At 40.1% G+C, this 22,181-nt stretch overlaps 5 protein-coding genes across 5 annotated transcripts; all 5 read right to left on the reverse strand.

Annotated features, from left to right (window-relative positions):
• Positions 1-3,685: 3,685 nt before the first annotated feature.
• On the reverse strand, positions 3,686-5,962 carry LOC149046152 (uncharacterized). Its single transcript, XM_089206011.1, has 2 exons — positions 4,355-5,962; positions 3,686-4,177 (listed from the first exon to the last, which is right to left on the reverse strand). The coding sequence occupies exons 1-2, from the start codon at positions 5,960-5,962 to the stop codon at positions 3,686-3,688; spliced, it is 2,100 nt and encodes a 699-aa protein (XP_089062137.1).
• Positions 5,963-6,108: 146 nt separating this feature from the next.
• On the reverse strand, positions 6,109-8,942 carry LOC149046153 (uncharacterized). Its single transcript, XM_089206012.1, has 4 exons — positions 8,604-8,942; positions 7,029-8,351; positions 6,247-6,856; positions 6,109-6,131 (listed from the first exon to the last, which is right to left on the reverse strand). Exons 1-4 carry the CDS (start codon positions 8,940-8,942, stop codon positions 6,109-6,111), a joined length of 2,295 nt encoding a protein of 764 aa, XP_089062138.1.
• A 9,630-nt stretch (positions 8,943-18,572) lies between these two features.
• On the reverse strand, positions 18,573-19,067 carry LOC149046154 (uncharacterized). Its single transcript, XM_089206013.1, has one exon. It carries the CDS (start codon positions 19,065-19,067, stop codon positions 18,573-18,575), a length of 495 nt encoding a protein of 164 aa, XP_089062139.1.
• A 484-nt stretch (positions 19,068-19,551) lies between these two features.
• LOC149046155 (uncharacterized) lies at positions 19,552-20,712 on the reverse strand. The gene has a single exon (XM_089206014.1). The coding sequence runs from the start codon at positions 20,710-20,712 to the stop codon at positions 19,552-19,554; it is 1,161 nt and encodes a 386-aa protein (XP_089062140.1).
• A 33-nt stretch (positions 20,713-20,745) lies between these two features.
• Positions 20,746-21,318, reverse strand: LOC149046156 (uncharacterized). Its single transcript, XM_089206015.1, has one exon. The coding sequence runs from the start codon at positions 21,316-21,318 to the stop codon at positions 20,746-20,748; it is 573 nt and encodes a 190-aa protein (XP_089062141.1).
• Positions 21,319-22,181: the final 863 nt, after the last annotated feature.

The raw sequence follows: 22,181 nt of genomic DNA on the forward strand, positions 1-22,181 counted from the left end.
GCTTAGCGTAAAAATGCTATTCTCAAAAAGTAATATTAAATTGAAAGGCAATTCTCTTTTCAAAAATATAGAAAAAAAGCTATATTTTCAAGACCCCTCATTTCCAAGAACACCCCCAACACAGAGAAATAAAGCTGTGGCGTATATCACATGCAGAGGTAGTTTTACAAAACTGAACTGGCTATTGGTTGAATGCCGTCTCATTAGGCCATCTTTAGATTAAGAACTTTAATGGCATGAAGACAGGCTTGTGATGGTCAAAGTCACTTTAAAATCGAATGAAATAAACTGCAACTAGTTGAATGAGATAGCTGCGATTTCATATACGAGATGAACTCCTTTTGTATCTTACCGTTGGAAAAAATCAAATGAATTGACTGGGAGACCAAAAATGATGATTTGTACTTTGCAACGTAAAATGCTCTATATGATAAATTTTTAAAGCAACCATTATTACGCATGCATGCAGTGAATGAACACTTCGAGATTTCTCGAGTATATTGACTTCTCCAAGCGTTAGCATATTAATTTGAAAAAAGCTTTTTTAGAAATATAGTCATGCACCTATCGGCATTGCCTTAATTGACTGTATTAACTGACCGCGAAAAGGTGAAAACGCGAACGGTCGCAACACAGGGGATATTAAATTGCTAATGTAGAGCTTACAAACAAATTTTTCTTTTACACGTAAACTTTTGTCGCCAGTGCGCCATAACCAAAATTTCATAAAGCTTAATAGTATTGTAATGATACTAATAGACCAATTGAGTAACTTTTCCTTTTCTTTCATGTTTTACCTGCGCCAATCAGCTGGCAGTAAGTATCATAAATCTAAATCTATCTTTATGTCGTCTCCTTGTAATATTGCTCAGATTAAAGGATTAAAGGAATGGCATATTTTGAACACATCGCTTGTATTTATTTGATTTACATGTAACTATCAATAGAAAATCTAAGGTTGAGGATCTTTGAAGTATTAAAAAATGATTTCAAGGGGCGGATTGAAACAACAAAAGCGGAACAAAAACCAAAGTTAGCTGGTCACCTCCTGCCTGACAGGGGGGCTGTATGAGATATGGAGGAAAGAAACTAATCAAACATGTTCATCGATTTCAGTTTATTTTTGTTCCATATATATTTACAAAGCCTTTCCGTCAAGACAGCTGAAATTCACGGATATTCATGATATCAAAAATAGTATAATGCCGAGTCCTCGTCTCTTCCTTTTTTCAAAATCAGTGTAAAAGTCAAAAGAAGAAAAAAATGACACAGAGAGACCAAGGGTCAGCGGCAGCTTTCTCCTTTCTGAAGACGACAGGGATTAAAATTTACCAAGGGAATCTGTGGTAGCAAGAGCTTGCGAGTTGCTCGTTTGTGTGCTTATCGGTTCAAACATATTTAGCAGAGGAGAATTTTGAGGCAAACGCACAACCTCTATATTTGACTCGAGAGCTAAGAAGTATGTCTAAGTTGTTTGGATTATTTCAGGTTTTGTTTCTTTTCTCCCTTTTCTTACATACACAGGCTCAATATTTTATGTCTTTGAATTGAAATAATTTGTATTATCATACAGGAAAGTGTGCAAACTACGAGTTCACTTGTGCAAATAGAGATTGTCTTGCTAAACACAAACGTTGCGATGGGAATAATAACTGTGGTGATAATTCAGATGAAGAGCAGTGCCGTAAGTCTGTTATCGCTGTCACTGTTGTCCTAATACTGCAGTCACCTTTCCTGTAGGCTAATGGTTAACTATTCAAGTTGTGCTGTAGTAATCAGGTCGAGATACAAACAAATACTGAGAGCTGTCTCTTCGCCTTCTCTCTCTATCTCTATATTTTCCTTTATTTAATAATAAATCGAATAATTAACAACAATAACTATAACATAGACCGAATAGGCAGAATTAGGCTTGTTCTTACTTATGTTTCTACTGACAATGTAGTATGGTTTTCTTCAGTTTCCATTTCAGTTTTTTTAAAATTACTCAGTTGTTTGTTGTTTCTATTGTTTCTGTTTTTTCAACTGCAAATGCAATAAACAAATCCTGGTTACTACATAATTTGAGATTGTTTTCTTTTCTCTCAATGTACGAAACGTTCTCATGGAAATATTAGCTCGACGTAAGTGTTCTTTTAGATATTTCATTAATTTCTTAACTTTTAAGTGAAAAACAATATGTTCAGTATTAGCTTATTTAATCACCTATTTATTCTATGTCATTTATATTTTTATGTGATTATTTCAGTGCATTGGTAATCACACTTTTGTCAAAGAAAAGCGTAGCAGCCACCTGATTGAGGCATTCATGCTTGTGGGCGTGGAATTTTTTTAGAGAGTTTTTTTTTTGTAACAAAACTAACTATTGAAAGTCTCTAATGTACAAAAAATTAACCAAATAAAACTCAATGTGTTTTATGTTGTCCCATAAGCTTTGAAATGAGGATAGTTCGACTTCCTTAATTTCACGTTTCCGTGGCGAGGCCCCCTGTTTTTGTATATAATGGATTTGTTTTATTTGCCCTGGCGAAAGGGATAACGATCTGCTCACAGGTCACCAAGTTTTTGCAACACGACTTACAATAGCTCTTCCTTTTCAGAAGGAGAATGAAAAATAAAACAGTGCGCACCTTTGCTGTCAGGGCGTTGACATTGATCTTTAGGGTATTTTTAAAAAGTACAGGGGAGGATTAAGTCAGCTGCATCATTCACTATGATAATAAAAACTGCATGTCCAAAAGAAAAGCATTTAAATATTTTGATTAAATTTCCGGCACTGTATAGGAAATATCTCATTACTCTTCCCACTTTTCTATACTTTGTTAACACGGGGATGTGATAGCCAGTGATTTTCTTTTCTTTCCTTTTTCTATGTTTTTCATGGACTGCACTTCAGAAACATCAGGAAGTAAGTGCTACTTCAATTTCTTAATGTAGATGTTACTCCTGACATGTCACATGACCAAAAAGCTGCTAACCACTCCCATTCTGTACCCTTTCTACCAGCTGAAAACTAATAACGACAAAAGAAAAGATCAGGAGGCGTTGTACTTCATTCAGAAATCGAGATTTGCGTTTCGGCCTGGAAAATAACCCATGTTTCAAGGTCACACACTGAATCCTAAACCTTAATGAATAATTTTACTTTAGCCTCCCTTCAGGACTCATTTAATTTTGCTTTTGCATTGTTTTGAACAACAGATGATTGTTAAAATTAGAAAAATAGCTTTATCTTGTGACATCATATTTAACTTTGAATGCACTGGTTAGCGTGGATTTGATTCCATTCAATGTTAAGGATTTTTTCCCCTCTTATTCTCTGCAAAGGAAATATCAAAGCGTCACCATCTTAAACTTTACGAAACTTCTATTTGGTGTCGGAAATGGGACTAAAGAATCTGCTATGTTCCGAAACTTCACGTTTTATTTTATAAAATCAACTTAACCTCCCTCTCTCTCTCACCGTTCTCTATCTCACGCTCTGGTCTCTCTCATTTTAAATCTATAATATGATCCTATTGTTCAATCATCTGTCACTTATCGCAAAAAATCAACCGGAAATCAATAAACGCTGAATAATCTCTCACACACTCCCCTTTTTTTTCTCAACGGAGAAAAACACTAGAATGGCGCGCTCGATAAAATTTGAAATTCAATGAACGAAACAGAAAGTTAGTCCAGTATATCAGTTCAGTGTTCCTAAATATCTATAATCAGCATCAATGTTCGTGTCTTGAATGCGATAACGAGCGGCTACCGCTGCATCCCTCCTGGGCCTGAATGTCGGGGCTACGGGGTTGAGCTGTAGAGGAGCCTCTACATTCTTCCGATCGCAGGACAGCTCCAGTGGGTAAAGGTGTTGTACCGCCCGTTCAAGTGTTCCTTTCCCCGCTCGAAGTTTGGCAGCTCGAACGATTCCGTCTCGTCCCGAAATTAGATCTTCTACGATCCCAATTTTCCATTTATTGCGATTTCGTTCCTCGTCCTTGATGATGACTACATCTCCTTTGGCCAAGGGCGTGGTTTGACCCTTGTGTTTCATCCGGTGTCGTTCTCTCAACCCTCGTAAATATTCGGTAGTCCACCTGGTCCACAAAGCCTGCTTGCACCTTCGCAAATATTTAGCTCTTCTACGCAGATCAAATTCTCTTAGATGGTGTGGTTCCAGTTCTGGTAGCTGGTTTGATCGAAGAAATAGCAGTGAGTTAGGGGTAAGCACGGGTAACTGTATGTCGTCTTCGACGTAACATAAAGGGCGATTATTCAAAGCAATCTCCACATCCAGTACCACTTCACACAGCTCTGTTCAGGTCAACATTCCGCATCCGATAGTCTTGTTTAAAGCTGTTTTTACCAGTGCGATGAGGCGCTCGAACTGTCCTCCCCACCAAGCGGCGCGGCTGAGGTTGAATTGCCACTTGATGTTCTCATGTGCTAAGTAATCTTGTGTCTTCTCGTCACGCATAACTTGTTTTAGCCACTTCTCGGCGCCAACAAAGGTTTTGCCATGGTCGGAATATATCTTCTTCGGACGCCCACGGCGCGCGATGAGCCGTTTTAGACTTCTTAGGAATTCACTGGTTGCCAGGTTTGGTAGTACTTCCAGGAATAATCCTCGGGTAAGACTGCACGCGTACAATGCAAGATAGGCCTTTCCTTCTGTTTTGGCTCTGATACGGTACTTGATGGGCCCTGCAAAATCGACTCCGATAACCTCAAATGGGGTGCTCCCCTCTGTGCGGTCAGTGGGTAGAAGTCCGGGAGGCGGCGTTGCCAGTGCCATGGCCTGAAAACGCTTGCAGCCTGAACACGCTCTGAGAACTTGTTTTACGAGTGCCTTTAAACGCGGTACCCAGTATAGCTCTCGCACTTTGGTCATGGTAAGGGCCACTCCTCCGTGCAGTGTGTCGACATGTGATCGGTGAACTAACTTGCGAGTGAAGGGCGAGGAGTCTGGCAGAAAGACGGGGTAATGGCCTTGAATTCTTCCCCTACACTCTAATATTCCCTCTTGGTTTCCTTGCACATTCAACTGTAAACGGTCTTCTTCAAATTTCTGGCTCGACTTTGCTTGTTGTTGAGATCGCTTGATCCAGAACGTTGTCTGTTTCTGTATTTCTTCAGTTGTAAGGGGACCAACGATTCTCTGTTTACGGACGGTTCTTATGTTGTGGAGGAATCTCCAGATCCAAGCACCCAGTCGCAACACACGCCACAGCTCGTACTTCTCCAGCAGCGCATCGAAGGCGTCGTTGTTCTCTGTTTTCTCTACTGCTAGAGCAAACAACTCGCGAGTTTGTTTCACTTCTTCCGCTTTTGATTCTTGAGTAGATGTCGTTACAAGGTCTGGCGGCCAGTCCTGCGGTTTTGCTAACCAGCTTGGTCCCTGCCACCAAAGAGCTGTTAATCTACTAACATCTCCTCCCCGACTCCCCACGTCCGCTGGATTCTCCTCTGTTGGTACATGCCTCCAGTTTATTTCTTTTTCCTGGATCTTCCTTACTCGATTTCCCACGAACTGTTTGTATTCGCCATTACCACGGATCCAGTGCAGTGCGACTGTGCTATCCAGCCAACCATAGACACTTCTTACGGGAAAACCCTTCAGGACTTCTTTCACATTTTGTACTAGGTTCGCAGCCATATGTCCAGCCACTAGTTCTAATCGGGGAATCGTGAGTCCTTTCTTCGCGAGCCGCGACTTTGCCGTCACGAGGCCTCGATTCGTGCCTGATAGTTGCTCCACCACTGCATAAACCGCGGCTGCAACTCCTTTCCCGCTTGCGTCCCCGAATGTGTGTAAGTCGATTGATAATATCTTCCCTAAATGCTTGACGACATTTCTTGACGTGTTCACGTGCTCTGGAAGTCCTTGCTCCCATTTCTTCCCTTTGGCTTGTAAGTCACTTGGTAAGGGCCTATCCCACGCGATCTTCGTGTCGCAGGCATCTCTGTAGAGCATTTTTCCAGAGAGGGTTACGGGTGAAGCCAGACCGAGTGGATCGTAGATTTTTGCGACTTTTCCAAGGATACCTCTTTTTGTCGGCTCAGCGGTTGAAATCGGGAAGCTGACTTGAATTTCGTCCTTTTCTTTGTCCCAGGGGACTCCTAGCAGTTTTGATTCGCCCTTTCTGGTTCCCAGTTGTTGTTTGGCGTAACTCTGACTTTCTTCATCTACAGTCGCAGTTTCAACTTCTAGTTCCCGATCGTTGGAATGCCACTTGTGCAGCTTGAAAGTCGCCTCACCAAAGATGGTAGTCGCTGTCATCTTGATTTCTAACGCTTGTTCTATTGTCTCCCCATCACTGATTAAATCATCCACGTACATAATGCGCTCTATCTCCTCTACTAATTCCGGGTTCACCATTTTGTATCGCTGTAGATGTTCTTTGATAACTGCGGCCAAGAGGAATGGAGACGGTACCAAACCAACGAGTACTCGAGTGAATCGCAAGGTTTCTACTTGTTTGCTTGCCAGATCCTTTATCCAATGAAAGCGTAAGGCATCTCGGTCTTCTCTTCGGACGCGAATTTGCAAAAATGCTTGTTTTAAGTCGCCAGCTATTGCCACGGGATAGAACCTATTTCGTACCAGCACTTTCCAAAGCTGGTTCTGTAGTGGAGGGCCGATTTCGAGGCACTCGTTGAGTGAGGGGACACTTGCATTAGCTCTTGCAGAAGCATCACAAACAATGCGTATCTTTGTAGATTCTGCATTCTCGCGTACGACCGCTTTGTGAGGAATGTAGAACTCTTTTCCGTCCTTGACCACCTCGTCAGCGTGTTCTACGATCCCTTGACTCAGTTGAGTCTGGATAATGTCGTTGTACCTCTCCAGCTCGCCTTGTATCTCTAACTTCCGCACGAGATTTTTGAGACGTTTTAAACTTCCAGTGTGATTGTTTGGTAGGGGGGGGGGGGTGATTTCCTTTCCAGGGCAAGTTCGTCTCGTACCGGCCTTCTGAACTCCTAGTTAGTTGCTCTTTGAATTCTTCGTAAACGGTTTCCTGGTCTCCACTTGGATTGACCTTTAGCCCCAAGACGTCTAACTTGCACAATTCTTCGTAATCAATTGCGGAGGTCTGCGTTAACAACATGTTGCCGAGATCCAACTCCGTTCCAGGTGACAAGATCGTCCAGCCGAACTTCGTATATTCTGCTACTGGTTCTCCCGAGCACCCAACTCTTGGTCTTGCCCCTGTTTTGATCTTAGCGTACTCGTTTGTTCCAAGGATCAGATGAACAGGCAACATCGCTTTCTCGTCGTTATCAATTGTGGTTACGCCCTTCAAATGAGAAAACTGAGCTACGATTTCTGCGCATTTTGGGTTTTCCAATGTCAACAACTCTTTGCGGTCGACTTTGTTTACTTCGGCTTCCAAGGTGAATTTACCATCAACGCTTCGAATTTGTAGGCCATAGATGTCTATCGCTTTGTTTGAAGTACCAAAAATCATTTCAATGCACTTGAATTGTTGACGTATAGGGCGCAAATGTAAACAGTTCAGAAGCGTTGATGAAGCGTAGGAACTTCCGGCTCCTGTATCCAACAATGCTCGGCACTTAACACCGTTCACGTCAACTGTAACCATAGGATACACCACTCCTTTCCTTTCTGCGCTCGTTGTGGTCATCAGCTGGTCTCGCGATGTATGTTTGTCACAGATCGATGCATGATGTCTTCGACTGCAGATCTGGCAGCCAGAACGGCATTTGCACTCAGAAGCACGGTGTCGACTTCCTGTGCAGTTAAAACAAAGCTGTTTCAGTCCTAATTGCTTCCTGCGGTCTCCAACTGTCACAAACTTGTTGCAATTTACAGCTCTGTGGTCAGTTGCGTCACAGTAGACGCACCCTCTTTGTGTTGGCGTAGTTTCGTTTGCGTGAAATATTTTCTCGCGATCGCGGAATTTAGCACCTTGCTTCCCCGCATTATCCGCGCCGCTCCCAATGGGGTTGATTTCCTTCCAACTTTTCAAAGCTTTTATCAACTGTGGGAAGTCCCAGTCCTGCCAGTCCATTTGTCCTCTCACTAGATCTGCTTTTACACCCTTTAGTTTGTCGAGCACACTCCTTGCATTTCCAGTGACGTCTTTCAATTTGCCCAGTGTCTCCAAAGATTGCACATTGTACACGAGCTTCTTGTAAAATTCGTGGATAGGCGAAGGTTGTGTTCCTGTAATGACAGCCAAATTCGCGATGTTCTGGACGTACGCATTCACGATCTCGCTCGTTTTCCCATATTCGCCGATGAGGATATTCTTTGCCCTTTCGTAGCCCTCTGTTGTGAAAGGCAGTCCGTCTATCTCCGCTCGAACCTTTGGATCTACCAGCTCTTTTAGGTATGCAAACTTGGTCAGAGATGCAAGATTTGCTTTATCAATTTCAGCTTGAAATTTATTCCAGAACGGCAGCCATGCTTCATACGTCCCATTAAACTTTGTGATCTGTAGTTTCGGTAGCTTTGTTGTCCTTTGTTCAATCTGATTGGCCTTCTCAACAGGTTGCTGTTTTGCCTTGGTCTCTTCCAGTTGGCGTTCGAATTCTAGCTTCATCTCCATTTGCTCTCTTTCGAATTTAAGCTCCTCTTCACGAGCACGGGCTTTCCTTTCTTCTTCGTCCTTGTGCTTTCGATGTTCGATCTCTCCATTCGTCTCCACGAGCCATTTTTCTAGTCGCGAAACTTCTTCGTCAGCTTCGGCGATCGGTTCTTCAATGCTACTGCTCCAACTTCCAACGTCTTCTGCACTTTTCCCGGCCTTGAACATGGTCTTTTCAACCTTTAGTTTAAGCGCGTCTACTTCTTTTACTAATGCTTGTAGGTTGTCGCGATGTCGCGCGACCGCTCCTAGGTTTCCCTTTTCCACAATGCTAGGTGTTTTTCCATTAGTGTACCGCAACATCTGCAATTTAGCCTCTGCTTCTTTGGTTAGTTCCTCCATGCTTCGCGCGTCCCGTCAGAGGTGCAACTGTGTCGGAAATGAGACTAAAGAATCTGCTATGTTCCGAAACTTCACGTTTTATTTTATAAAATCAACTTAACCTCCCTCTCTCTCTCACCGTTCTCTGTCTCACGCTCTGGTCTCTCTCATTTTAAATATATAATATGATCCTATTGTTACATCATCTGTCACTTATCGCAAAAAATCAACCGGAAATCAATTAACGCTGAATAATCTCTCACATGGTAAAGGTCTTGAAGAAAGACTTCTCCATACTTCTGTTCCACCGAAAGAAAATCAAAATCGTTTAAAAACAATATACCTTCTTTTTTTTTCAGTTACACCACATTGCATTAAAAACGTTTCAATACTAAATGGCTTCGCTTTTCTTTCAGTTATTGATTAATGGGCCGATCAATTTAAAGCTTTAACATTCCCCCGTAGGGGAAATGTCGTTCGTGCCTGGGGTTGGGGAATGCCGTGAGCCTCGCCTGGCTGAGGTGGGAATTTGAACCGGAAGTGTCGAATAAAAGTGCTTTAACTTATAATGTGGTGTTTTAAGATAAAGAGTTCACTTTTGGGTACGAATGGCTCCGGAGAAAGGTCTACAAGGTCTAGCTTATAAGGCTCGGCAAATGTATAGAATGTCAGGATCACTCATTTTACCTTTAAAAAAAAATTGACCATTAAGTCCAGTACTTGGGTAGGGTATTGAAACACAATTTTGGCCCCGGGGGCTGAAATTTGAACGGATCAATTTTCAAAAGTTTAAACGCCTGGGGGTTTCCCGTGGGGGATGTTGAAGCTTCAAATTAATCGATGCATAATTCATTTATTGGCTTACTTATTTTTCATCTAATCACCCTAACTTAATTGTCATTCTGTGCTTTCTCTTCTCATGTGCGACCTTTGTGAAATACACCAGTGTGTAAGTGATTAAGATTACTGAAGTTAATAATTTAGTTGTGACATCTGTTTCTGCTCCACTTTCCATAACATTCCTAAATACCGCAAACGTGCATGAGTAGCAAAACATAGGATGAGAGCATGAGGATGAGAATTTGATGTTCTAATACCAGTTGTTGTAATAGCAAAATAAATGATATATCTCGAAAACAGTTGATGAAGAATAACCGAGGCCAGCCTTCAGTCCCATATGATGATTGATGGGAAGTGTGTTAGTATTGCCTACTTTGACTATAAATGTTAGTTGAACTAAACAATTTTTTATAATACTTGAATTCTGCTTATCCCTATCGTTTTCTTTGCTCTCAATATCGTCTTCGGTGGATCAAATACATGTAAATACATCAGGCGGTAAGTGAAAGCTTAGAACTAATTACTTTAAGGATAATGATACGTTGTCATCTCCGTTTGTTTGTTTTTGCTTGTTTGTTCGTTTGTTTGTTTGTTCAAGATTATTCTTATGATTAAAGCATGAATAAGCAGTTGCGTTGCGAGCACATCTGCGCCGCTGCCTTTCTTGCGTTTAGTGGACAACTAAGAACAACAGGTGCGGAAGATTTTCATAAGAGAGAGAGAGGGGGAGAGAGGGGGAGGGGGAGAGGGGGGAAGAGAGGGGAACGGGAGGGGGGAAAGCGAGAGACTGAGACCATAATGTCAGCAGAAGAATTTCAGCAGAAGATAACAACTTTCAGTGAACTGGTTTTAAGTACAGAGTCGGAAAACTGAGAAAATTGAAATATCGATGTAGAAAGGGATGATCAAAATACAACATCGACAGTACACCAGAATATTTTTTTAAATTGGCATTTTTCTCTGCTCATGCTGACATTAAGGAAACTTCTAAGCAGAAAAAGAAACTAATTAGATAAAAATCTGGCAATAACTGCAAGCTTCCTCCCCATTAAGCAAAAATGCCATTGTTGACAAGTCCGCTTATAAGATCGAAAACCAATTTCTGGCAAACAACTTTGTCCCTCAATAAACAAGCGGAAAGACACGTATCAAACAGTTGCCCATAAATATTATCATATTGTTACCTTTAATTGTTGGTTATTCATCCTCTAAGTCTCCAGCCCAATAAACCTTCAAAAGTGTGAAACGAGTTCTTATCCCATGTGTTTAACCTAGTTTCATTGATTAGTTTTTAACATTACTGCATTCTTTTCCTAAATTACTCTCCTCACTTAAACTAACTTTTTTTGTTTCTTTTCTGCCCCTGGTTACTGCTCAATACAGCATGTGAGTATGATTTTAATCGTCTATTCGAATTGTGAACTGTTGAACTAAAACGATTGTTAATGTAGACACAATTTGCTGATTTATGATTTTACTGTCTTTTCTATTCTCTTTTATTATCTTGCCTGACCTTGTGACAATAAGGCGGTAAGTAACCATTATTTTTTATTAACCCTCTTTGGCATATTTGGTTTGACCGCTTACATAGGTCAAGTAAAATTTTTATTCTTTTTTTTTTATTCATTCAATTTGATTTAATCGAATGTATATATCTTCGTTCATCTTCACCATTGAAACATAATAAAATATAGGCGATTTTTTGTTGAAATGTAAACGTAATGTACCTAAAGTGCGGATTAATTTTTTGGAGCGTGCGCATCCCGTTTTTGGTTGTGAGTTTTATTGGTGTTTTGGCAAACAGCATAACTTTGAAAGAGGAAAAAATTACGTAAAATGTACTTATCGACTGGATGGAAGGGCCGGACAGGTAAACTTTTGGCTCGAGGTCATACTAGTGCTTATTATCCGGTCCGGCCCGACCAAACTCAGTCAATGAACATTTTACCACTTAGTGTTCGAGACTTCGAAATTTTTGTTTCAACCTAGATAGGATGTACTTGCATATAAAAGAAGGGTGCGCGGGTCCATACGGGTCATACGATGATTAAAGTTACAATACATGTCTCTAGATGAGTTTCGGGTGCAATTCAGGTAAAGCGTCCGCTTTGAAGGGTCTCAATGGGTTTAACTGTCAGCCATCAAGCAGCCCAAAGTTTGATCATCAACCGTCGAAAAATTAGTTCATGACAAGAGATTATATTTTCGTGCTTCGTAATCATTTCCATCTTTAACTTGGTAGTTCAATATTTAAAAATATCTTTCTAATCGATAACTTGTTGCCGACTATGTCACGCCACGCCTTGTCTTGCTCGGAGAACCGGCGTAATTTTTTTGCGTCTCATCGGCGAACGGAGACAAGCGTTAGGTGAGCGCGAGGGAGGAGCGCAAAAAAAAATTCTTCTCCCACTTCCACTGTTCCTATCAAATTGATGCATGAATATCATGTGATAAACGAATATCTTTCAACAAAAGCGTAGCGTATCATGTTTTATGGACGAAGCTATTCGAGAAGCCCTTTGTTTAATTCCGTACAAGCCAACTGTAAAGGATAAGCAAAGGAAATGCATCGCTGATGTATTTACAAGCACATAGAGAAGTAAATTGGGAATACGAACAGAATTGAACTTTAAAAATAAGCAACAACAACTGTAAACAATGGGATGGGATAAATGTCATTTATGAGATTTATCCTCCGAAGGTAGCGGACGCACTAGGTTTACAAAACTTGTCCACATACGCATTTGAAACACCAAAATAACTGTAAAGATTTATTTACGTTCAAATATATCACCTTCTTATAGGTTTCGCTCGCATAGAAACATATGTTTACTTGTAACCGTCATTTCTTTGGAGAAAATGTTACCTCAACATAAAACCATGTTTGTTGTAGTCTCCGTCGGTTTCTGAGGGAAAAATAGCTTGAAAAATTGGTGTAGGTACAGGGTTCAGCTGGTTTTGCCTTCCTTTTTTTGTACTCCTCCTTCCGTGCGTGACTCACATTTCGTGTTCGCTTCCTTCTTGCCTCTGTTTGTCGGAAAAACGCAGAACATTGCACCTGTTCTGCGGGTAACAGGTGTTTTTTCGTTTTTTTTTTTTCACTCCTCCTCGAGCGTGACTCGCACTTCATGGTCGATTCACGCTTGCCTCCGTTTGACCGAAAAATGCTGAAAAATTGCGCCTGTTCTGCAGATCCAGGCCTCCTCAATGAAACAGCGGGTTCATGGTTTCTTCTTGCTTGTTTTTCTTCATACCAAAACAAATGGCAAAAACATACTTTTTTTTTATAATGACATCAACATTCAGATAAGGAGGTTTTTCTCGGAGTTAGTCGAGAGTAAAAGCTGTGGAAAATCTTGCCTGATAATAATTCGAATTGGAACGAACACAGCTTTACTAGCCTTTTCTTTGGGGATGTAAGTTAATGATTACTAAGCTAAAGTTATTAACAACACTTCACTGAACAATTGTTGTTTTCTTTCTTTGATGTCAACTGATGCTCAACAGGGGGTAAGTATCTACTTATTGTGCTACGTATGTTTATCCATTCCCTGATCTTGTTGTTTAAGATCAATCCTATTTCTTTTAAAATAGGCCTTTGACTAGTATTTGCATAAAATCCAATTTGATTACTTATTATTTTTTTTTTAAACTGATATGTAATTAAAATTAGATTAATCTTACGTTGTGTTTGTCACTTGTCACATAACTTTCGGGCAGCTGAGTAATTTTGTTGGAGCTAGCTTGGAAGTTGCAAGAACAATAAGAAATAATAAGCTACATTTTACATGAGGGTGTTCCATTTTGTTATTAAAAAAAGGAAAAGGGCCCTGAGAGCGGATTCCTATTTTTTCAATGATTCTGACATTTTTTAAAATATTTTAATTCCAATCATAACCTCCCAAGCTATTCTTTATTCTCAAAATGTTTTTCGTGTTTTTTTTTCACTCCTCCTCTCGCGCGTGACTCGCCCTCGCGCTTGCTTCGTGCTTGCCTCCGTTTGACCGAGAAACGCTGAAAAATCTCGCCTGTTCTGCAGATCTAGGCCTCCTTAATAAAACAACGGGTTCATGGTTTCTTCTTTCTTGTCTTTCTTCATATCAGAACGGATGGTAAAAAACAAACTTTTTTTTTTATAACGACAACAACATTCAGATAAGGAGGTTTTTCTCGGAGTTAGTCGAGAGTAAAAGCTGTGGAAAACCTTGTCTGATAATAATCCGAATTGAAACGAACACAGCTTTATTGGCCTTTTCTCTGGGGATGTAAGTTAATGATTACTAAGCTAAAGTTATTAACAACACTTCACTGAACACAATTGTTGTTTTCTTTCTTACATGTCAACTGATGCTCAACAGGGGGTAAGTATCTATTTATTGTACTACGTATGTTTATCCATTCCCTGATCTTGTTGTTTAAGATCAATCCTATTTCTTTTAAAATAGGCCTTTGACTAGTATTTACATAAAATCCAATTTGATAACTTATCATTTTTTTTAAAACTGATATGTAATTAAAATTAGATTAATCCGTGTTGTGTTTGTTACTTGTCACATACTTTCGGGCAGCTGAGTAATTTTGTTGGAACTAGCTTGGAAGTTACAAGAACAATAAGAAATAATAATCCTCCTCAATGAAACTAAGGATTCATGGTTTCCCCTTTCTTGTCTTTCTTCATATCAAAACAAATGGTCAAAACAAACTTTTTTTATAACGACATCAATATTTAGATAAAGAGGCTTTTCGCGAAGTTAGTAGAGAGTAAAAGCTGTGGAAAATATTGCCTGAAAATGATCCGAATTGGAACGAACACAGCTTTACTGGCCATTTTCCTGGGGATGTAAGTTAATGATTACTAAGCTAAAATTGTTAACAACACTTCACTGAACAACTGCTTGTTTTCTTTCTTTCATGTCAACTGATGCTCAACAGGGCGTAAGTATCGACTTATTGTGCTACGTATGTTTATCCATTCCCTGATCTTGTTGTTTAAGATCAATCCTATTTCTTTTAAAATAGGCCTTTGACTAGTATTTGCATAAAATCCAATTTGATTACTTATTATTTTTTTAAAACTGATATGTAATTAGAATTAGATTAATCTGTGTTGTGTTTGTTACTTGTCACATAACTTTCGGGCAGCTGAGTAATTTTGTTGGAGCTAGCTTGGAAGTTACAAGAACAATAAGAAATAATAATCCTCCTCAATGAAACTAAGGATTCATGGTTTCCCCTTTCTTGTCTTTCTTCATTTCAAAACAAATGGTCAAAACAAACTTTTTTTATAACGACATCAATATTTAGATAAAGAGGCTTTCGCGAAGTTAGTAGAGAGTAAAAGCTGTGGAAAATATTGCCTGAAAATGATCCGAATTGGAACGAACACAGCTTTACTGGCCATTTTCCTGGGGATGTAAGTTAATGATTACTAAGCTAAAATTGTTAACAACACTTCACTGAACAACTGTTTGTTTTCTTTCTTTCATGTCAACTGATGCTCAACAGGGCGTAAGTATCGACTTATTGTGCTACGTATGTTTATCCATTCCCTGATCTTGTTGTTTAAGATCAATCCTATTTCTTTTAAAATAGGCCTTTGACTAGTATTTGCATAAAATCCAATTTGATTACTTATTATTTTTTTAAAACTGATATGTAATTAAAATTAGATTAATCTGTGTTGTGTTTGTTACTTGTCACATAACTTTCGGGCAGCTGAGTAATTTTGTTGGAGCTAGCTTGGAAGTTACAAGAACAATAAGAAATAATAATCCTCCTCAATGAAACTAAGGATTCATGGTTTCCCCTTTCTTGTCTTTCTTCATTTCAAAACAAATGGTCAAAACAAACTTTTTTTATAACGACATCAATATTTAGATAAAGAGGCTTTTCGCGAAGTTAGTTGAGAGTAAAAGCTGTGGAAAATATTGCCTGAAAATGATCCGAATTGGAACGAACACAGCTTTACTGGCCATTTTCCTGGGGATGTAAGTTAATGATTACTAAGCTAAAATTGTTAACAACACTTCACTGAACAACTGTTTGTTTTCTTTCTTTCATGTCAACTGATGCTCAACAGGGCGTAAGTATCGACTTATTGTGCTACGTATGTTTATCCATTCCCTGATCTTGTTGTTTAAGATCAATCCTATTTCTTTTAAAATAGGCCTTTGACTAGTATTTGCATAAAATCCAATTTGATTACTTATTATTTTTTTAAAACTGATATGTAATTAAAATTAGATTAATCTGTGTTGTGTTTGTTACTTGTCACATAACTTTCGGGCAGCTAAGTAATTTTGTTGGAGCTAGCTTGGAAGTTACAAGAACAATAAGAAATAATAAGCTATATTTTACATGAGGGTGTTCCATTTTGTTATTAAAAAAAGGAAAAGGGCCCTAACTCCGGATTCCTTTTTCTGTAATGATTCTGGCATCTTTAAAGTATTTTAATTCCAATCATATCTTCCCAAGCTATTCACTATTCTTAAAATGTTTTTGGTGGTTTTTCTATCTTGGTGTGCATAGGGGTACAGGTGTGTTTTCGTGGTTTTTTTTTTACTCTTCCTCTCGCGTGGGACTCGACCTCGCGCTCGCCTCGCGCTTGCCTCCGTTTGACCGAAAAACCCTGAAAAATTGCGCCTGTTCTGCAGATCCAGGCCTCTTCAATGAAACTAAGGATTCATGGTTCCCCTTTCTTGTCTTTCTTCATATCAAAACAAACGGTCAAAACAAACTTTTTTTTATAACGACATCAACATTTAGATAATAAGGTTTTTCTGGAAGTTAGTCGAGAGTAAAAGCTGTGAAAAATATTGCCTGAAAGTAATCCGAATTGGAACGAACACAGCTTTACTGGCCTTTTTCCTGGGGATGTAAGTTAATGATTACTAAGCTAAAATTACTGAACAATTATTGTTTTCTTTCTTTCATGTCAACTGATGCTCAACAGACAGTAAGTATCTACTTATTGTGCTACGTATGTTTATCCATTCCCTGATCTTGTTGTTTAAGATCAATCCTATTTCTTTTATAAAAGGCCTTTGACTAGTATTTGCATAAAATCCAATTTGATTACTTATTATTTTTTTAAAACTGATATGTAATTAAAATTAGATTAATCTTACGTTGCGTTCGTCACTTGTCACATAACTTTCGGGCAGCTGAGTAATTTTGTTGGAGCTAGCTTGGAAGAAAGAACAATAAGAAATAATAAGCTATATTTTACATGAGGGTATTCCATTTTGTTATTAAAACAAGGAAAAGGGCCCTGAGACCGGATTCCTTTTTTTTTCAATAATTCTGACATTTTTTTAAGTAATTTAATTCTAATCATAACATTCCTCTTTCTTGTCTTTGTTCATATCAAAACAAATGGTCAAAACAAACTTTTTTTTATAACGACATCAACATTTAGATAAAGAGGTTTTTCTCGAAGTTAGTCGAGAGTAAATGCTGGGGAAAATATTGCCTGATAATAATCCGAATTGAAACGAACACAGCTTTCCTGGCCTTTTTCCTGGGGATGTAAGTTAATGATTACTAAGCTAAAATTATTAACAACACTTCACTGAACAATTGTTGTTTTCTTTCTTTCATGTCAACTGGTGCTCAACAGTGCGTAAGTATCTACTTATTGTGCTACGTATGTTTATCCGTTCACTGATCTTGTTGTTTAAGATCAATCTTATTTCTTTTAAAATAGGCCTTTGACTAGTATTTGCATAAAATCCAATTTAAATATTCTTTATAAATGATATGTTATTCAAATTAGATTAATCTTAAATTGTGTTCGTCACTTGTCACATAACTTTCGGGCAGCCGAGTAATTTTGTTCGAGCTAGCTTGGAAGTTACAAGAACAATAAGAAGTAATAAGCTATATTTTACATGAGGGTGTTTTATTTTGTTATTAAAACAAGGAAAAGAACCCTGAGACCGGATTCCTCTTTTTTTTTCAATGATTCTGACATTTTTAAAAATATTTAAATTCGAATCATAACCTCCCTAGCTATTCACTATTCTCAAAATGTTTTTCGTGGTTTTTCTATCTTGGTGTGCATAAGGGTACAGGTGTTTTTTTTTCACTCCTCCTCTCGTGCGTGACTCGCTCTCGAGCTCGCTTCGCGCTTGCCTCCGTTTGACCGAAAAACGCTGAAAAATTACTATAGCCGCAAACGCTAATCACACGTATTTCAAACTTTACTAGAACAAACTTGACACATTGTTGAATACGGTAACTGAAAATGACAAAATTACAAACACGCGAATGAACATAAAATAACTTACATCGTATGAGTGAAAGTACTGGAAAACGACAAAGCGAGATAAACAAGGATACTTACAAGACGAATGTGACCAACCCAAAGACGAAAACATGAAACCCAGAGCTAGATATGTAACGGTAATTTTCACCAACTAGACAACTAACCAAATAAATTACGCGCAACCAATATATATGCGATATGCAAATAAATATAACAAGTACAAAACTGGTAACTGACAAAGGACATTAATGGAAGACGAGAAAATAAACACCTAACACGAAACTATGAAACACCAACACTAACAAAAAATGATAGTACAAATTCTTGCGCCTACATTCCGGCCCCTTAAATACGAAGATCTAAATCCAAGTATTTACCAGCAAAACACTAAAAGGCGCAAACTTTACAAAGCTAATTGAACTTAGACGATATTTACTTAATGTTCAGACGCCTAACAGAGTCAACAAAGTACTATAAAGTGTCAATTTAAATCTTTCTCCTCAAAGAAAAGTCACGCAATCTTGGTAATCATACGATAAGGAAAGTCAATGAATTTTTCCTTCCACTTGTTCAATTGATTCCAGAAGACATAGTTTACTGATAGGGCGCTCCAAAGTTGATGTCTTGGTTTTAACCTTGACACGGCGGACAAATCCATATTTGTCAGGAAAAACCTCTGTAATCCGACCGATTGCCCACGCATTCCTTGGCAAAGTTTCGTCAACCACGATAACAGTGTCCCCCACGGCAAAGTTTTTCTTTGGTCGAAACCATTTCTGACGTGATTGCAACAGAGGGAGATATTCTCTCTTCCAGCGACCCCAGAAAACATCAGCCAAATATTGTACTTGCCGCCATCTTCTCCTGGAGTATGTGTCGCTCTTTAAAAACAAGCCTGGAGGAAGAGGTGTCTCGCTGCGAAGCAGGAGAAGGTGGTTCGGTGATAGTGGTTCCAAATCCTTTGGATCGTCAGAAACTGTGGTCAGAGGTCTTCCATTGATAATGCTCTCACATTCACACAACAAAGTCTGAAGACTCATCATCGAGACTTTGTTCTTTAACCAGGGCACCCAGAACATTGCGTGTAGATCTAATTAGCCTCTCCCAGACACCACCATGATGCGAGGCTCCGGGTGGGTTAAAAACCCATTTGATGCTTTTCTGCAGAAGGGCGTCATGAATTTTAGCTTGATTCCAGCTGTCAATCATGACACGAAGCTCCCTTTCACCTCCTACGAAATTTGAACCATTGTCGGAGCGAATTTCTTTAACTTGACCTCTACGAGCGATAAAACGTCTGAGTGCGTGAATAAAAGAGTCAGTGTCCAGTGAGTGACACACCTCCAGATGAACAGCTCGCAGTGCCAAACAAGTGAAGATTGCACCATAACGTTTGACCATGCTCCTCTTTTGACGAACAAGAAAGGGACCAAAATAATCTATCCCCACGCACGTGAAGGGGGGTTGATCTGGTGTAACTCGAGGCCGAGGCAGATTTGCCATCTTTTGTTCTCCAACGGGACCTTATCGTCGTTTGCAATCAAAGCAGGATGAAAGCACACTTCTAACAGTAGAGTTGGCACGAATCAACCAGAAACGTTCGCGCAACAGAGCCAGGACATATTCCCTACCAGAATGGCCGCTTTTCTGGTGAAAGTGGTTCACAAGCAGACGAGCTAGATGAGAATCTTTAGGAATGATAATCTGATGCTTAGAGTCGTCTGATAGGGTAGCCCTGCTAAGGCGCCCGCCAACACGAAGAAGACCATCGGTCAAGATCGGATCTAATCTTGCAAGTGCACTTGACCCCTTGACGCATTTATCTCCCTTAACGGCTTCTAATTCTTCTGCAAAGGTGAGATTCTGCTCGAACTTGATAATCTCTTTTCCGGCTTCTTCCAGCTCTGCGTTTGTCACCAATTTCGCTCCAGATGCGTCAGCAGTATCCAAACAATTCTCCTTTGACACTTTTCTCCTCATCACAAATCTTCTCTGGCAGCGAAGACACAGCGCGATAAACTTCAACAATTTGAACCATGAAGAAAACCGTTGGATGATAGAAACGATACTCGAATCTTTACTCGCGTGAACAACAAAAGATTTCGGCTCTCGTTTCACCTCTGGGTCATCTTCTTCCAGTTCTACGCCGCGCAGAGGGGACCTTTCCCATTCAGATTTCTGTCTCAGCAGAAACGCCGGCCCCTTTATCCAGCGGTCATTCTTAGTGAAGGACTCTGCAGTAACTCCTCGTGAAGCATCATCTGCAGGATTAGACTTTGAGTCGATGTGTCTCCACTGTGAGGGACTGGAATCCTCTCTAATGAAGGCGACACGGTTGGCGACGTAAGTGTGGAAGCGCTTGGATTCGTTTCCAATGTAACGCAACACAGTCATGCTATCTGACCAGAAAGTGATTGCATCAATCGGAATCTCCAACTCCTTCTTCAAAACTTTGTTTAAACGGATGGACATAGTGGCGGCCGCTAACTCTAAACGTGGGATAGTGACCTGTTTTAAAGGGGCGAGACGAGATTTTCCGAGAAGGAAAGAACAGTTGATTTGGCCATCGGAGTCAACCTGTCGAAGATACAAAACAGCTCCAAAGGCCGACTGAGAGGCATCACAGAAATGGTGAATCTCACTTGACACAATTTTACCGGATCCACGCCCAACGCACCGGCCCATTGACATCTGAGAAAGTTTCGGTAGACCATTTAGCTACACACGCCAACGAGATAGGTAGTCGCTGGGAATCTCATCATCCCAACCCAAACTCTTTCTGCACAGATCCTGAAGGAGCAGTTTTGCCGGAAGGATGAAAGGCGCTGCCATACCGAGAGGATCGTAAACTGAACTCACCACGGAAAGGATACCACGCCTGGTACAAGGTTTCTCCTTAATGTTCACTTTGAAACCAAATGTATCTGTCTCGACAAACCAGGATACACCTAGGGCTCTCTCTGCAGGAAGCACGTCGTTATCAAGATCCAGATCTTTAACACCCTTCGCTCTAGCTTCTACAGGAATGGATTCCAAGACTTCACGGTCATTGCTGATCCATTTAGTCAAATCGAAACCTCCCCTCAGCATTAGCCGACGAAGTTCTTCCACATGTTTTATTGCAATAGCCGCTGAAGGTAAGGACTTCAGGCAGTCGTCAACGTAGAAATTCTTCAAGACAGTACTAACCACGTCAGGGGAAAACTCGTGCCTATGATCTTCGGCATTCCGTCGCATGGCGAAGTTAGCACAACTGGGAGACGAAACCGCACCGAACAGATGTACGGTCATCCGATACTCTTATAATTTCTTAGAGAAGTCGCCATGGGGCCACCAAAGGAACCGTAGGAGGTCTCTATCTACTTCTGGGACACGCACCTGATGGAACATAGATTGAACGTCACCCATGACTGCGACTGGCTCCTGACGGAAACGGATCAGCACGCCAACCAGATTATTGGTTAAGTCAGGACCTTGAAACAGCTCATCATTCAGGGAAGTTCCTTGAGAATGGGCTGAGCAATCGAAAACGACACGTATTTTATCCGGTTTCTTATGATGATAAACGCCGTGGTGCGGGATAAACCACACCTTACCATCTGATCTCTCCAGGACATCCAGGGGAACCTTTTCTGCAAAACCGTCACCGATCACCTTCTCAAGACAAGCAACATAGTCCTCGCGAAACTTCACATCTTTAGAGAATTTACGTTTAAGATAGAGTGCACGGCGTTCTGCTTGACTCCGGTTTGCTGGCATCTGCAAGTTGAGGTCCCTTAACGGTAGAGAAACCTGATAATGACCATCTTCACACTGCATAACTGAATCCTCTACAATGTTCATGAACTTTAAGTCATCCCTTGACATGCTTAAACAATCGGAAAGAGTGGCATCTGCAAAATAAGCACATGCTATACACATAGGATGAGTCTCCTTACAGTTAACGAAGAAACTAGAAGATGGGACAAACTTTTGCTTTCTTCCAGTTGGGCCATTGATAACCCAGCCAAGATCAACTCTAGTTGCATATGGACCCCCATCAGAGGCAGGGACAACTTCTCTCGGTTGTAGGGCTTCAGGTACGTTTGCACCAATTAATAGATCCATCTCGGAATTCAATTCTGCTAGGTATACATAGCCTTGAAGGTGCGGCC

Source organism: Pocillopora damicornis, chromosome 5 (assembly GCF_964200805.1).
Source record: "Pocillopora damicornis chromosome 5, jaPocDami1.2, whole genome shotgun sequence".
NCBI lineage: Eukaryota > Metazoa > Cnidaria > Anthozoa > Scleractinia > Pocilloporidae > Pocillopora > Pocillopora damicornis.

Coding starts and splice junctions, on each gene's coding strand:
- LOC149046156 (XM_089206015.1), bottom strand. CDS start 21,318: ATGACCGTACATCTGTTCGGTGCGGTTTCGTCTCCCAGTTGTGCTAAC.
- LOC149046153 (XM_089206012.1), bottom strand. CDS start 8,942: ATGGAGGAACTAACCAAAGAAGCAGAGGCTAAATTGCAGATGTTGCGG. Junction 8,352..8,603: donor AGGACGAAGAAGAAAGGAAA/GCCCGTGCTCGT, acceptor TCTCTGACCAAG/TTTGCATACCTAAAAGAGCT. Junction 6,857..7,028: donor TAGACGTCTTGGGGCTAAAG/GTCAATCCAAGT, acceptor CTCGTGCGGAAG/TTAGAGATACAAGGCGAGCT.
- LOC149046155 (XM_089206014.1), bottom strand. CDS start 20,712: ATGGGCCGGTGCGTTGGGCGTGGATCCGGTAAAATTGTGTCAAGTGAG.
- LOC149046154 (XM_089206013.1), bottom strand. CDS start 19,067: ATGAGTCTTCAGACTTTGTTGTGTGAATGTGAGAGCATTATCAATGGA.
- LOC149046152 (XM_089206011.1), bottom strand. CDS start 5,962: ATGCTCTACAGAGATGCCTGCGACACGAAGATCGCGTGGGATAGGCCC. Junction 4,178..4,354: donor TCGAGCGCCTCATCGCACTG/GTAAAAACAGCT, acceptor CGATCAAACCAG/CTACCAGAACTGGAACCACA.